Here is a 14,996-nt window from a genome sequence, read left to right as displayed (position 1 = left end):
TCCCAAATACCTTAAATATTTTGGCGGCATCCCAACAAATACATATTGGCGGGACTGAAAAAGAAAACAGACAAAAAAGAGCCATAAAACGCATCGTTTAGGCATAAATAAAGGGAATACTCCTACTTATTTCCTTCTCTCTCCTCATCCCTCGTAACCCACCGCTTCTCTCTCTCTTCTCATCTGATGAAGTGCTTGCAGAGAAAACTTCGACAAATCCGCCATAGCTCGCCCCGCTGAACTATTTTTTGATTGGAGCATCAAGAAGCACAACAGGGTTTTACTTGTCTTTCTAATCGCTCGAGTCTAAGATTTCACGTACATGAGATATGGTGGTAAGTTTCTCTCTGTCTTTTCCATATCTTCCTCCAAAGATCCTAAACCCAGTTGATTTGTTGTAATTATTTGGGGCAAAGGTCTCATAATCTTGTTTGTATATGTTTGCACATGGATCGTTGTATATATATGGACTTATTTGTTAGTATTTCTCCATTCTATAGTCACCAAAACCCCTTCGATCTTATATGACCGACCGAGCAACTAATTTTGTTTTCTTTTCGTGGTCATCCTCTTTTTTTGAAAAGCTTCTCGTTAGAATATGAGGAGTCAGATTTACGAATAGAGATGTAAACTGAAGTGGAAGTAGAGATTAGAAAAATTAAGCGGGTACCCCTGAATTTTCTCTCCCAAATCTTAAGTTTGATGACTGTTAGAAATATTTACCTAACTGTGTAGTAGGATCTGAGCAATTATCCTTTGATCCCATCCAGGCAAACAATCATGGCCTAAGCATATAGTAGACTGCCATTGACAAACTGAAGAGGTGCTGTGAATCATATATCAATCCTCGAGGTCTTTTACAATAGACAGTATAACAGAAAAACTATTTAAGGAGGCTTATCAACATAAAGAAAACCAGCAGCTTAAATTCCTTAAGAGACATTAGAACTTGAAGTTGAAGCATCCGGTTGATATACAGATTCCGCCAGAACCTCAGAAACTTCAGGGGCATTCTCACTTTCTGGCTGTACAGATACTGAAGTTTCGTTTTCTACTGATGCTGAAGCTTGGAGCGTTTCCGTTGGTTTAAACTTGTTGATATAGTAACTAAGGGATGGCCCAGAGTATTCCAGTGTTTGAATCTTAGGTGGCTTCTTTCCAACTTGAAGCAGTATCAATGATGCTGCGACAATAGCAATTACGGCAAGGCCACTGACGATGGCTAATGTCTTCTCTGCTCCATCAGCAGAAGAACCTGCCGTTCCTGAGCTGATTGCACTTTCTGCCACATAAACTGCAGGCTGCAAAAGATTAGGGAATATCAGATTCAATAACTAACGGTAATTGCCAAGAGTTGCAGAGTTATAGCACATTATACCGACATAACAAGAGCCCAATAGGCTATTGTAGTTAGTTAAATGATTTGAACTACATGGTTTAAAAATACCCCTGTTATATCTAGAGTTTTTTCACGAGCCAGTCATAGAGCTCAAGCTATGGAATAAGTCTATAAGCTATGAATTGCCTGGGTGTCCAGTGAAAAGGGACTTCACAACCCCACTAACCAGTTGGGTTGCAATCCCAGCCATCCCACCTTTGTGTAGACATGAGACACCGAAGATAATATCAGATGTTCGAAGCCAAAAAAAAAAAAAAAAGGAGAAGAAAAAGCTACGCATTTTTTTTTTGGAAAGGCAAATATTAAAAGGTCAAAGGGACACCAAGTCACAAAACACAGGGCGAAAGGAAACCAGGGGTGGGTGGGGAAGGGAGCCTCCATTTACTCTCCTGTTACACCAACTAAAATTAACAGTTTAACACACAAGGGAATCATTTAGCCTTGAATTAACAGCTTCATAAGCCAGCAGGGATCCAAAACAAAATAATGTCATAACATATTCCTCAAGAACTCCCATGGAATATGTGGCAGAAGATTTCATGGTTCAATTAGGCAGCGATGTTCGGAAAATCACCAGTGTCAACCAAAAATAATCTCAAGCCGTATAACATCCTTCACATGCTCTAAATTTAGTATGATTAATTTTCACAAATGCTCAACATGAAAAACTGCAGTTATTGCATAATTCTTCTATGCTCTTCTTTCTGAGAGAGAGAGAGATAATTAAAAATCATTTCATTGTAATCTTCCTTCAATTATAAATTTCAACTCGCCCATCCCTATATTATTCAAGTATTATAAATTTCAACTCAGCCATCCCCATATTATTCGATTATAACTATGTAGAGTGGTATAGTATCAGTGAATAGCATACTTGAAACTACTAACTACAAGTCTCTGCCACATAAAATTGGACTGCGGTTTTAATGGTCCAAGCCCTATACCATGACAGAGTATTCAATACATTATAGGAGTAGTACTGTGGAGTCCATACAAATTAGGGTGGAAATCAAACTTATCAGTGCTGAAAGAGCTTTTGGACATTAATCGGGCCGGGCACTAAACAATCTTTCTTCGGTAATTTTTTTCACACCCTTTTTCTACCATGCAATCTATTTTTGTCCTACTGCAACGTGAATTCACAAAGTTGGAACAGGGTGTTCTTTCTAGGAATCGACGGATCAGACGGTTGAGAATTTATTATGTGGGTTGCTTATTGGAGTATTTGATTCGATGAATTTTTGTTAGTGGTTTTCTCGGTTCCGGTAGCTTACAAGTTGAAAGCTTGTAAAAGTTAAGGCAGTTAGACCCCCAGTCCTTTACACTTCCAACACAATCTATTCAACTCTGTGGGCCTTCAATTGATAGATCCCATTTTAGAAAGACTTTGCATGTGGCCCATTAGTATATGCCTTGCCTACCCCAATCGGTTTTTACATTCGTGATCTAAATTCTCGCTCCACAGCTGCGCAATTAATTCTCATTCTTTGTTCGCACACTTGATTCTCGCTCTTGTATTTTTTAATAGTTTGAAAAGTTTTTCAAAGATGCTTTCACAATCCTTATCACATTCCTGCAAGGTCCCGTGCATTATGTGACTTAGGTTGTGGGAGAGGGGGAGATGGCCATGTGACACTCAATAATATCCTATAGGGGTGTGGGTTGATGCTTATATTTCTTATTTGACATGGAGATTTGGTTATGACTTGTGCTCATAGGATTCAGTCCCTATGTTGTCATGTGTATTTTATGTTTTCGGTTCTTGAATAGAAGTTGACTTCAAAAGATCAAAAAGTGAGGTATGGGAGTTAAAATAAAAATGTTGTACTTGGTTAATTAAAGGAAATTGCTTCTGGTGTTTGTTCTATTGGGCAAAATAATTGATACCTCCATGTGTTGTTACTTGATAGCTTATTCATTTACAAAGTATTGATTTCATGTGGAGTTTTGGTGTCTTATTCTACCTATATGTGTATGTATAAGTCTTTTATTGTGATATTTGACTTTCTTTACATTCTACTCGAATGTAGGTTACTGGTTTCAAATACATATTTTCTACCCTTATATTGCCATTGCACTAGTCCAGATTCAATGGCTTGTACCGAATTTCATTTTGTTATATTTGGCTTTGTTTACTATAGTCACTTTTGGCTCATACTTGGGGCAAATTAAATTAGGAGAAAAGGTTGGATCTGTATCTTAATGCTCCAACATACAATGCACTCACTTGTTCTCTTGTTCATATTCCTTTGTCTATTTCACCAATCATAGAAGGAGATTGGAAACTCAAAAAGTATGCTCAATTGGCAATTATTGGCACCATAGAGTTGTTAGGCGTCGTTCAAATTTGTATCAATAGAGAAGCGTTAATTATTGATAAAAATAAAAATGATAGAAATGATAACATTTGATGCATGATAATATTTGATGCATGACACAATTAGTATGACTTTGACAACTCAACCCTGACCATGCTTTTGCATTTAGTAATGGACAAGAGTTGGATGAAATTGGGCAACACCGCTCATGGTAGAACAAGTCAGCCTTATTTCGATGGCGTCAATTCATTTCTTGAAAATGCAACAGCTGTTGGTGATCGGCAAGGTAATATTTTGTGCCCGTGTCGAAAATGTGTGAACTGTCGCCGACAAAATCTTCAAGAAGTGCACCTTCATTTGTTTCAATATGGAATTGTGCAAAGTTACACTACTTGGCATGAACACGGGGAACCACGTGTATCAGATACTGTGCATCCTTGTGAGACGGGAAACTACGAGGTGGGGAATCTCTGCGGCATCAATGCCTTGGTGGAAGACCGAATAAGAGCGGACTCAATGGATACGACCCAAAGAGAGGAAGTGCGAAACTTTGATAAATTGTTGAATGATGCCCAACGTGAGTTGTTCCCACCGGGTGGTACAGATTATACTTTGCTAAAGTTTGTCATTGAGTTGCTTAATGAGAAGGTAATGAACCGTTGGACCAATTCTTCTGTTAATAGGCTCTTAAAATTCCTTTCTAGACTTTTACCATAAGGTAATTTGGTTCCTAAGTCAACTTAGGAAGCCAAGAAGATACTAAGTGAGTTGGGTTTGTCGTATGAGCTCATTGATGTGTGCGAGAGAGATTGTGTACTCTTTTGGAAGGAGAATGCAAAGCGAGATAAATGTCCAAAGTGTAATACATCTAGGTACAAAATCAATCGTGGCAGGGGTAAAAAGATTCCCAATAAGGTGTTGCGTTATCTTCCTGTAACTCCTAGGTTGAAAAGATTGTACATGAAGGAGAAGACAGCCAATGACATGAAATGGCACAAGGAGAAACGTGTGGATGGGGAGAAATGGAGGCATCCTACGGATGCTGATGAGTGGAAGGAATTTGATTTGCAACATCCTGAGTTTGCCCAAGACCCTCGTAATGTGAGGCTAGGGTTTGCAACTGATGGGTTCAATCCTTTTGGGAATATGAGCAACTCCTACAGCATGTGGCCTGTCATTCTTATTCCTTATAATCTGCCACCTTGGTTAGCCATGAAGGAGCCATTTTTCATGTTGTCATTGCTTATTCCTGGGGATAAGCAACCAGGAATTGATATTGATGTTTATCTACGGCCTTTGATGGACGAGTTGAAGGAGTTGGAGAAAAATGGTGCATTAACTTACGACGCCTCAAGTGGGGAGACTTTTAAGTTACGTGCAACATTATTTTTCACAATTCACGATTGGCCTGCATTTGGTGACGTGTCAGGATGGAGAACGAAGGGTCATTTTTCATGCTACTCTTACAACGATGAACCATATTTTGAATCTTTGAGGAGTAAGACAGCATACATTAACCATCGAGCCTACTTACCTGAGAACCACCCCGAACGCCGAAAGAGGGGGGCTTACAATGGTAAACAAGAGAAGCGAAAGAGATCCTTGGAGATACCGGCGGAAAAAATACAACAACAGTTGGATTCTTTACCATTGGTTGAGTTCGGAAAAGATCCAAGAGAGAAGAAAAGGCCTCGTTTTGCACCAAATTGGACAAAACTAAGCATCTTGTATGAGCTATTAGGCTTTAAAAACAGAAAGCTCCGACACAACATTGATGTCATGCATGTGATTAAAAATGTTTGTGAGAATATCTATGGAACAATGTTGGGCATTGAGGGAAAGAACAAAGACACAGACAAGGCACGAAGGGACTTGCAAGATAGGGGCATACGAAAAGACCTATGGCTTACAGAATGTCCCAATGGATCATATGCCAAGCCTCGGGCGAGCTTTTCTTTGACCTCAGAAGAGAAGTAGGCTTTCTTTGAATTCTTAAAATCTGTCAAGTATTCGGATGGTTACGCAACAAACATATCCAAATGTGTGAATACTTCAAATGGAAAGTTAACTGGGTTGAAAAGCCATGATTGCCATGTACTCATACAACGAATTCTTCCAATTGGAATGCGTGGATTTGTGGATAAGGAAATTAGCATAGCACTATTTGAATTAGGTACCTTTTTCCAAGATTTGTGCTCTAGGACAGTGACACGAAGCAAACTTGAACAATTAGAGGAGCGTGCGATCCATATCTTGTGCAAGTTTGAAAAAATATTTCCTCCAGCCTTCTTTGATGTGATGGTCCACTTAATAATTCACTTGCCGCGTGAGGCTATTCTCGGAGGACTGGTGCAATATCGGTGGATGTACCCGATTGAACAGTAATCTTGTTGAATCAATAATTGTGTTGAAAATTCAAATGGCATATATAATCTTATTCTGACTTTATTTTCTCCAAAGGTTTCTTGGAACTTTAAAAAAGTTCGTTTCAAACCGAGCCCGACCAGAAGGTTCCATTGTAGAGGCATATATTGTCAAGGAGTGTTTAACTTTTTGCATAATGTATCTTGATGGGATCGAAACTGTGCATAATCGACATGAAAGGAATGAAGATTTGGGCGATAGGCGCAAAGGCTTGATAGTGTTCACGGAAACAGCTCGTCCTATTGGGCAAGTCACAAGGGATGGTGAGATGTCACAGGAGCTTCGTCATAAGGGTCACTGGTTCTTGTTGTACAATAGTCCTGAGGTGGAGAAGTATTTAGAGTATGTTTTTCACGTGTTCTTTTTTATGCTTGCCCTTCTCAATAGTATTGATGTTGCATATTAATAGCATTTTACCTAGTAATCACATTCTTTTGAGTAGGGAGCACAAGAATCAATTACAAGTTCCAAGTGGGCATGACATAACACGTACACAACAGGAAGAATTTCCTAAGTGGTTCAAAGAGAGAGTAAGATGTTTACTGATTTCATTATGCGCTAAATACTATCAAGTTGTATTATAGCTGACCTTACTTATTATTTTCAACTTGCATGTGGTGGTAGTTAAATGCATTGAGGGTTGAGGAGTCACCAGAGGCAACCGATGAATTATGGTCGCTAGCTAATGGTCCGAATTTGCTAGTGAAAGAGTACTCAGGTTGCATAATTAATGGTGTAAGGTTTCATACCAGAGAACTAGATGATCGGCGAACGAGTCAGAATAGTGGTTTGCTTGCAGAAGGGAACTATGATGGGAAAATGCATAACTTTTATGGCCACTTGAGCAAAGTTTGGGAACTCGATTATATGTGTCAGAACAGTGTAATATTGTTTCAATGTGAATGGTATAATACAAACAATACCGGTAGAAATAGAACAATACGAACTGACACATATTGCACTAGCATTGATGTTATTCAATCTGATCCATTTATTCTGCCAAGTCAAGCAAAGCAAGTGTTTTACCTAAAAGATACAAAATGGGGTGAACCTTGGCAAGTCGTGGAACGGGTCCAACAAAGGGGTGTGTTTGATGTACCAGAGGTGGGTAGTGGTGAAACATTTCATGCCCCAGAATCTGGTGATGCGTTCCAACAAGAGAACATGGGATCAGCTGTGCCAATTGACATTCAAGGCGATATCCGATGTCATAGGGATGATGTTGATGCTGAGATAATTTCGGGGGTAGTGCCATCAGATGGAATATTGCAAGACAATGTAGAGGCAGAAGCTGATGAAGAGCAAGAAATATTTGAGGATGATATGGATGTTGATATGGATTATGATATTTAACTTATCTGCTATGCTTTATATATGGATGAACGTTTGTGTCTTCTTGTTGATGATTAGTAATCGTTTTGAACTCGTGAAGTTATTGATGTCAATATGTGAATGAATGTCCTTGTCTTCCTGTTCGTAATTAGTAATCGTGTGGAACTCATGAAGCTGTCTATGCAAATGTTTATGTTATGTACTTTTTTGTTAATCCAAAGAAAATATTAATCCGTGTCTAGTTGGGATCATTGTCTTTCTCTACATTATGATCTGTCTGTTTATTTTTATAGTGCATAACATGTCCAAAAGCGATAAACAATGGGTGAAACCAGGCGACCTCGCAAAACAGAAGCAAAATGGTTACAAGAGGAAGAGAAACAACAAAGTCAAGGAGAATGAAAACGAACATGAGAGGATGAGAAACAACAAAGTCAAAGAGAATGAAAAGAGGGTGCAAGCCATGGGGTTCAAGCATATACCAGCTTCTTTAAGTGGTTTCGTTCATTACGTACCTATGAAGAGGAATGACAAACTAATCAGGGCTGAGGCAGATGGTGACAGCTCACCTGGTAATGAGGATGGTAGTGATTACGACTCTGATCAGTCTGATGACTCTTTTCAGCAAGAGGTACTCTATGGCTGCACATAATATATCAATAATAAAATCAACTTCATTTATTACTTGACCGCATGTGTTATCATGCTTATGTTTTCATACATTATCAAGTCAATGGACGTATGTTATCATCCTTTATCAGTTTCTACTTATACTTTTTTTTATCATCAAAGTTTCTTCTACTCATGCTCCATACTTTTGCATTGTCTCTTGGTATTTTAGGTTGTAAGGATGCAAGTGGTACCTCAAATGCGCCCTGGAACATCACATCTTCAACAAGCACCTACCAGAAACCAACATGATGTGAGCCCCATCCGTGAGAGGGTGACCCGATCGACCCCACATCCAGATGTGGGTACCCAACCTCCACAACCTCTTGATGCTGAGCAGGAGATTCAGGCAGCCCCCTTTGTAGCACCTGTCGGTAAGCTTTAAACGTTTACATTTTTCTTTTGACAGTATATTTAAGCACTACTTTTGGCACTTTATTTTTTTTGCTCAAGCATGGCACTTACTATATAGCTTCATTATAACAACAATTACTGATAGACCTATCCGTGGCCCTACACGAGGCTTAATGGTTTAGCACATATTCGACAAAGAAGGAAAGCTTGTTGTTCCCATCCCACAATGTTTTTGTGCACCTGTCGGGAAGTATGCTTGTAAACTTGCCACACAGATTGGTGTAGAGGTTCGGACAAATTTGGAAGATCTTACTATCCGTAGATGGAAAGCTGCAGAAGAAAGTATGAAGGCACCTATGCTTCAACGCATTAAGGTAATTACAATATTTTCTTATTTACTTAAATCGCAATTCATATTAATCAATACCTTTGCTATTGGCTTTGGCAGGATCGATTTAACTTGGAGGGAGATCCCATAGATATTGAGAAGGCAGTGGCAAGACAATTTGGGCATAGACTGAGTGATTACACCCATATGCTTTACAGAAAGTACAAGAAGCTTAAGAGTACTAAGGGGGTAGAGTATGCCAGAAGCCACCCACCATCTGGCGTCAGTCACGAACAGTGGATCGATCTAATTGATAAGAAATGGAGTGATACCAAATTTCAGGTCAGTGAAGTGCATGCACAAACTAATTTATTTTCAGGTCAGTGAAGTGCATATGTTTAGTTTCCTTTATACCTCAACATATTTAATGGAAATGCACAAGTTGCAGTTTCATTTCTGTGGAAATGCATGCACAAACTTTCAATCACTGATTCATGACATTGCTTTTTACCTGAGCTTATTTTGGTTTCATTTTGTATAGGACATGTGGAAAAATTGTTTCAACAAGTTTGATTGGGTTGGTTATGTTTTTTGCATGGTACTTTTCTTTTCGGCTTGTAACGCTAGGGGCAATTAATCAATTACAGTTCTTGTTTCTGCTCTCTTTTTTTTGGCTATTTTTTTTAGAACAAATCAACTAAAAACATAAAGAACCGGAGCGAAATGAAGTTCAAACATAGATGTTGTTCGAAGTCCATCCCAGTGAGGGTAGCTGCAATGGTGAGTTTTTTTATATTGTAGTTGTTAGAATGAAATATGCTTAATCTACTTACTGATTCAAAAATTAATCGATCAGATGCAAACCAATGGGAATCATGTGCCGGACTTGAAAGAAGTTTACAAATCTACCCACTTCAATGAAGATACAAAAATGTGAATCTCTGAAGAATCCGAGAAGAACTATGTACGTATATTTGGTTATTTGCTTTAGTTGCTAAAGTATCTGAAGCTTAAATCTTATTACTTTATGTTGTTTTACATTTTAAAAGAGGAAGATCATAGAGGTAGAGGCTGAACATTGTACTGAGGCTGGTATGACGACACCGATCACACAAGAGGAGCTTTCAATCAAGTTGCTCAAGGCAAAATCAGGATACATTAAAGGATTGGGTATGAGGCCTTCCTCATCTCTTAGAACCACTATTGCATCTGCAGCCAACAGTCAATACGTATCGCATCTTGAGTCGCTGGTACAAGAATATCAAAAGGAAAGGGAAGCACAACAGCAAAAGATAGATGTGCTTTCAGAGTCAAACAAGCAGATGGAGTTGACGTCAGCTACGATCATGGAGTATTTGAAGCACCAAGGGAATGGATTCAGCGAATATATTGAAAATTCAAGGAGCACATGAACAGCATGCTGGATGGTTAGTAATTTACCTCGCAATTTTGCTTTCCATTATTGATAGGATCGAACTCCACATTCCTCGTCACTGCATCAGCAAGTATCCTTAACTCCCCTCCCTCTCTGTATTATTACCTTGTTAGTACATGTGGATTCTGGACATGCAATTAAGCTGTTGGCGGCTAAAGTTGGACATGGTAGTCTAGTGGTAAACGCAATATATCTAGAGTCCACACCATGCACTACAATATGATTGGGAATTCTTTTGCATCTTATAAAGTGCGGAACAAAACTAGCACCTCTAATTATGTTGGTCAAATAACGCCGACTTCCATCCCAGGGTTGTTCTCTTCAATTTTTTCATATCAGTAAAAAGTCGGGTGAAAATCTCATAGTTAGAGTTAAGTTTTGAATGTTAGAATGTGCAAGTGAAAGTTCCCAGGGCTGTTCTCTTCAATTTTTTCATATCAATAAAAAGTCGGGTGAAAATCTCATAGTAAGAGTCAAGTTTTGAATGCTAGAATGTGCAAGTGAAAGTGATAGTAACCATGAAAAACGGAAATGTGTTTGAACGTGAAATCTTGACTTTCATAGTTTGATTAGATACATTGTTGGATTTAATTTGATATCCTAGGGGTGATTAAAGTTATGGCTTTTCCTCTAAAATACGACATTGTTCTCATGTTTCGTAGTGTTCAGAGCTTTCATTTATTGTTTGGCTATATTTGTCTAAAGTATAATAGTAAATGCTTTAAAATTTAGGACTTTCATGTTGGGTGCTCTCACAAATGAGAAAGTCTATCTAATGTATGTGTTTTTTTTTTCTTGGTAGTTGTATGTGCACCTTATGTTTTGGATATGATGAAATTATTTTTGACTAGTATAATGTCAAAGGGGCTTCTGCTTGAATTATTAATGACCATGCATTGAATCTTTAATTGGCTTTAGGCTTGAGTAATTATATGTACAGTAGTTGATATTTGAACATAGTAATGGTTTTCTTTTATTTCGCATTTGCAGATTGGATATGCAGAAGGTTGGTGGTATATATGACAAGGCCAAGACTTTTGTGTGTTGATACTTCTTTTTGTTATGATGGGCCGTCCAGAAAGTTTGTGGTATATATGACAAGGCTAAGATCTTTTTGTGTTGATACTTCTTTTTGTTATGATAGGCCGTCCAGAAAGTTGGTGGTATATATGACAAGGCCAAGATCTTTTTGTTATGATGGGCCGTCCAACAACTTTTCCTTTTGTTTCGTGTCTTCGACCACTACTCACTAAGTGCATCACTTATGTTACATGTTACTATGTTCAGTTAACTTGGTTCTTTTTGGACAGTGAATGGACACCTTGAAACCTTTATTACTTTGTTTAGCTGTTTATGGTAATATGAAGGTTATTGGTGACTTCTGTAAGATGCATTCTTATGTTCAGCCGTTTTTTTCCCTGTGTAAAATTTTGTTGATTGGATTTGGGAGTGGTTTAAAATGGATAGGGTGAATGAAACAACACCAATTGTAAATTAGCGACGAAAAAAATTCTCTCCAAAATCTTTTGGACGAGGAATACTTTTCTCGCTGTTGCATTTTTGAAAAAAAGCATTAAATTACTTTGTGACGAAAACAGAATTGATGGCGAGGAATTAATTCGTCGGCCATGGGAATAAATGAACGAGGAAATAATCTGTCGGCCATGGGAAACATTGGCGAAAAAAATTCTCTCCAAAATCTTTTGGACGAGGAATACTTTTCTCGCTGTTGCATTTTTGAAAAAAAGCATTAAATTACTTTGCGACGAAAACAGAATTGATGGCGAGGAATTAATTTGTCGGCCATGGGAATAAATGAACGAGGAAATAATCTGTCGGCCATGGGAAACATTGGCGAGGAATTAATTCGTCGGCCATGGGGAGTCATTGACGAGGAAAATGCATTTTTCGTCGTGAGGGGTCTTTTGCGTGAAACAAAGACCGAGGAATGGAATGACAAATTTTTTTCGTCGGCAACAACTTTGGCGATGAAAAGCATGCAATTGGCGAAGAATTTGTTTCGTTGTCTTAGTCCTTTTTTGTTGTAGTGATAGGACCGAAGCTATATTGGCTATTTAATTTTACTTGGCACGGTATAGTGTCTAGATAGTAAAATTAAAAGGTTGTTCCTATCTACACGAATGATAAAGAGTAGAGACTTCCCATCGAGGCATGCTCTTCACGGTGTGTAGGGTTGCTAATGTTTTTCTTTTAACATGTGGTAAAGGAAACCAATATTAAAATGAAATTCAAAGTTTTTTATTGCCCTTCATAATTGATTGTTATGTTATTTGATTCTCAGATTCAAAAATGGGCTCTTTCAATCCACTTGCCATTATTCTTAAAGAAAATAAACTTACTGGACCAAACTATGTTGACTGGAAAAGAAACTTGAATATTGTGTTAACTGCTGAGGGCCACAAATATGTGCTATCTACGGCATGCCCTCCTATACCTAAAGAGAATGCCACAGAACAGGAAGCAAAGCCTTATAAAGATTAGGTTAAGGCTGATGAGATGGCGCGGTATTATATTTTGGCTTCTATGTCGAATATATTGCAACATCAGCATCAAGCTATGGAAACTGCTTCAAATATGATGCTGAACCTCAAAGAAATGTTTGGGGATCAGAATCGGGCAGCAAGGCTAGTTGCTATGAAGGAATTGGTGAGCATCACCCATGTTGAAGGGACCCCAATTAGGGATCATGTTCTGAAGATGATAACTTTTCTTAATGAACTAGAGATCCTTGGAGCTGAAATTGATGGGAAAACCCAAATCGATTTTGTTCTTAACTCACTGCAGTCTGAGAGTTTTAAGCAGTTTCGCCCGACTTATTCTATGAATAAAATGTATTTATCTTTGGCGGAACTTCTTAAGGAACTCCAAGCAGCTGAGGGTCTTTTGGTTGGGAAGAAACCACCATCAGTGCTAGTGGCAGAGAAGATTTCTACTTCTAAGCCGAAAGGCAAGAAAAAGCAGAATAAGTCTCAGAAAAAAGTTGTGGAGGCAGTTCATGCGCCTCAAGGTGGAGTGAAAAAGCCTACGGGCAAGTGTTTTCACTGCAAGCAGAAAGGACACTGGAAGAAGGAATGTCTGATTTTTCTCAATAAAGTGAACAAACAAGGTAAATCTTTTTCACTAGTTGTTGAATCATGTTTAGCGGTGCTATCTACCAGTACCTGGTGTGTAGATACGGGAGCCACTAATCATGTTTGCAATTCATTGCAGGGGTTCCAGGAAACCAGAAGACTCAGTGATGGGGAGATTTATTTACATATGGGAAATGCTACGAAAGTGGCAGCAGTTGCAGTAGGAAATGTTTTTTTAAATTTTAGTAGTAATAGGAGTTTAATTTTGAGAGATTGTCTTTATGTTCCTACTATTAGAAGAAACTTGGTTTCAGTTTCTAAGTTAATAAAGGATGGATATTTGGTTTATTTTAGTGACTTTGTGGTTATTAAGTTAAATAAACGTTTTATCTATTCTGGTTCATTGGTGGATGATCTCTATATTATTAATCCTATATTTTCTACAGTGCAATTGCATGAATTGAATAACACTAATAATTTGTCATGTAAGAGAAAAGAGCCTTCTAAATTGTACCAAACGTATCTTTGGCACTTACGTCTTGGTCATATTAATCTGAATAGGATTTCTAGACTAGTTAGAGATGGACCTTTAGGTTCATTGGAAGTTAAGGAACTTCCAATCTGTGAATCCTGTTTGGAAGGTAAGATGACCAAAAGACCTTTTTCAGCAAAAAGATATAGAGCCAAAGAGCCGTTGCAATCGGTTCACTCTGATTTGTGTGGGCCTATGAATGTCCAAGCTAGAGGTGGTTTTGAGTATTTTGTCACTTTTATTGACGATTACTCAAGGTATGGATACATTTATTTGATGCACCGTAAGTCCGAATGCTTTGAGAAATTCAGGGAGTATAGGGCAAAAACGGAAAAGCGTTTGGGTAAATGTCTCTAGACACTACGATCTGATCGTGGTGGTGAATACCTCTTGGGAGAGTTTAGGGACTACTTGTCAGCTGAAGGGATTACATCCCAGTTGTTAGCTTCAGGTATGTCACAACAAAATGGTGTAGCAGAGAGGAGGAATAGGACTCTTATGGATATGGTAAGATCAATGATGAGTTATTCAGATTTACCAATTTCGTTTTAGGGACATGCACTAGAAACAGCAGCGTATATTCTTAACTTGGTACCATCTAAGTCAGTACCATCTACACCCACAGAACTATGGATTGGGTGCAAACCTAGTCTGCAGCATGTTCGGGTTTGGGGTAGTCTAGCACATGTGCTGAATGGGAACGCAGATAAATTGGAATCGAGGACAGAAGTTTGCTTGTTTGTAAGGTACCCTAGAGGAACGAGATGTGGTCTGTTTTATAGTCCTACGGATAAGAAGGTCATTGTTAGCACTAATGCCCGGTTCTTAGAAGACGACAATGTGATAGACCACAAACCCAGAAGTAAAATTGTTCTAGAGGAATTGAGAGGAGAGAGACCGGCATAAAAACTTCTTTACCACCAATAGTGCACGAGGAAATGCCACAAGAGACATTTGTAGAGGCACCTATTAACACACCAGTACCTCGTCGTAGTGGGAGGGTTACTGTTCCACCCAGTCAGTATACGTTGTTGGGAGAGTCTTTTGAAATGATCCCTGATGATCAACATGCCGAACCCTGTAACTACAATGAGGCACTTCAAGATAAAGATG

At 38.6% G+C, this 14,996-nt stretch overlaps 1 protein-coding gene across 1 annotated transcript; it reads left to right on the top strand.

Moving 5' to 3' along the window:
- Nucleotides 1-136: 136 nt before the first annotated feature.
- Nucleotides 137-9,166, top strand: LOC131325611 (uncharacterized). Its single transcript, XM_058357947.1, has 4 exons — nt 137-335; nt 7,767-8,104; nt 8,315-8,516; nt 8,945-9,166. The coding sequence occupies exons 1-4, from the start codon at nt 323-325 to the stop codon at nt 8,953-8,955; spliced, it is 564 nt and encodes a 187-aa protein (XP_058213930.1). The 5' UTR covers nt 137-322; the 3' UTR covers nt 8,956-9,166.
- The last annotated feature ends 5,830 nt before the right edge of the window (nt 9,167-14,996 follow it).

The sequence above is a fragment of the Rhododendron vialii genome, chromosome 5a, assembly GCF_030253575.1.
Source record: "Rhododendron vialii isolate Sample 1 chromosome 5a, ASM3025357v1".
In the NCBI taxonomy this organism is placed as follows: Eukaryota; Viridiplantae; Streptophyta; class Magnoliopsida; order Ericales; family Ericaceae; genus Rhododendron; species Rhododendron vialii.
Note: the sequence above shows the minus strand (reverse complement) of the source record. Positions and strands in the feature narration are given on the sequence as shown.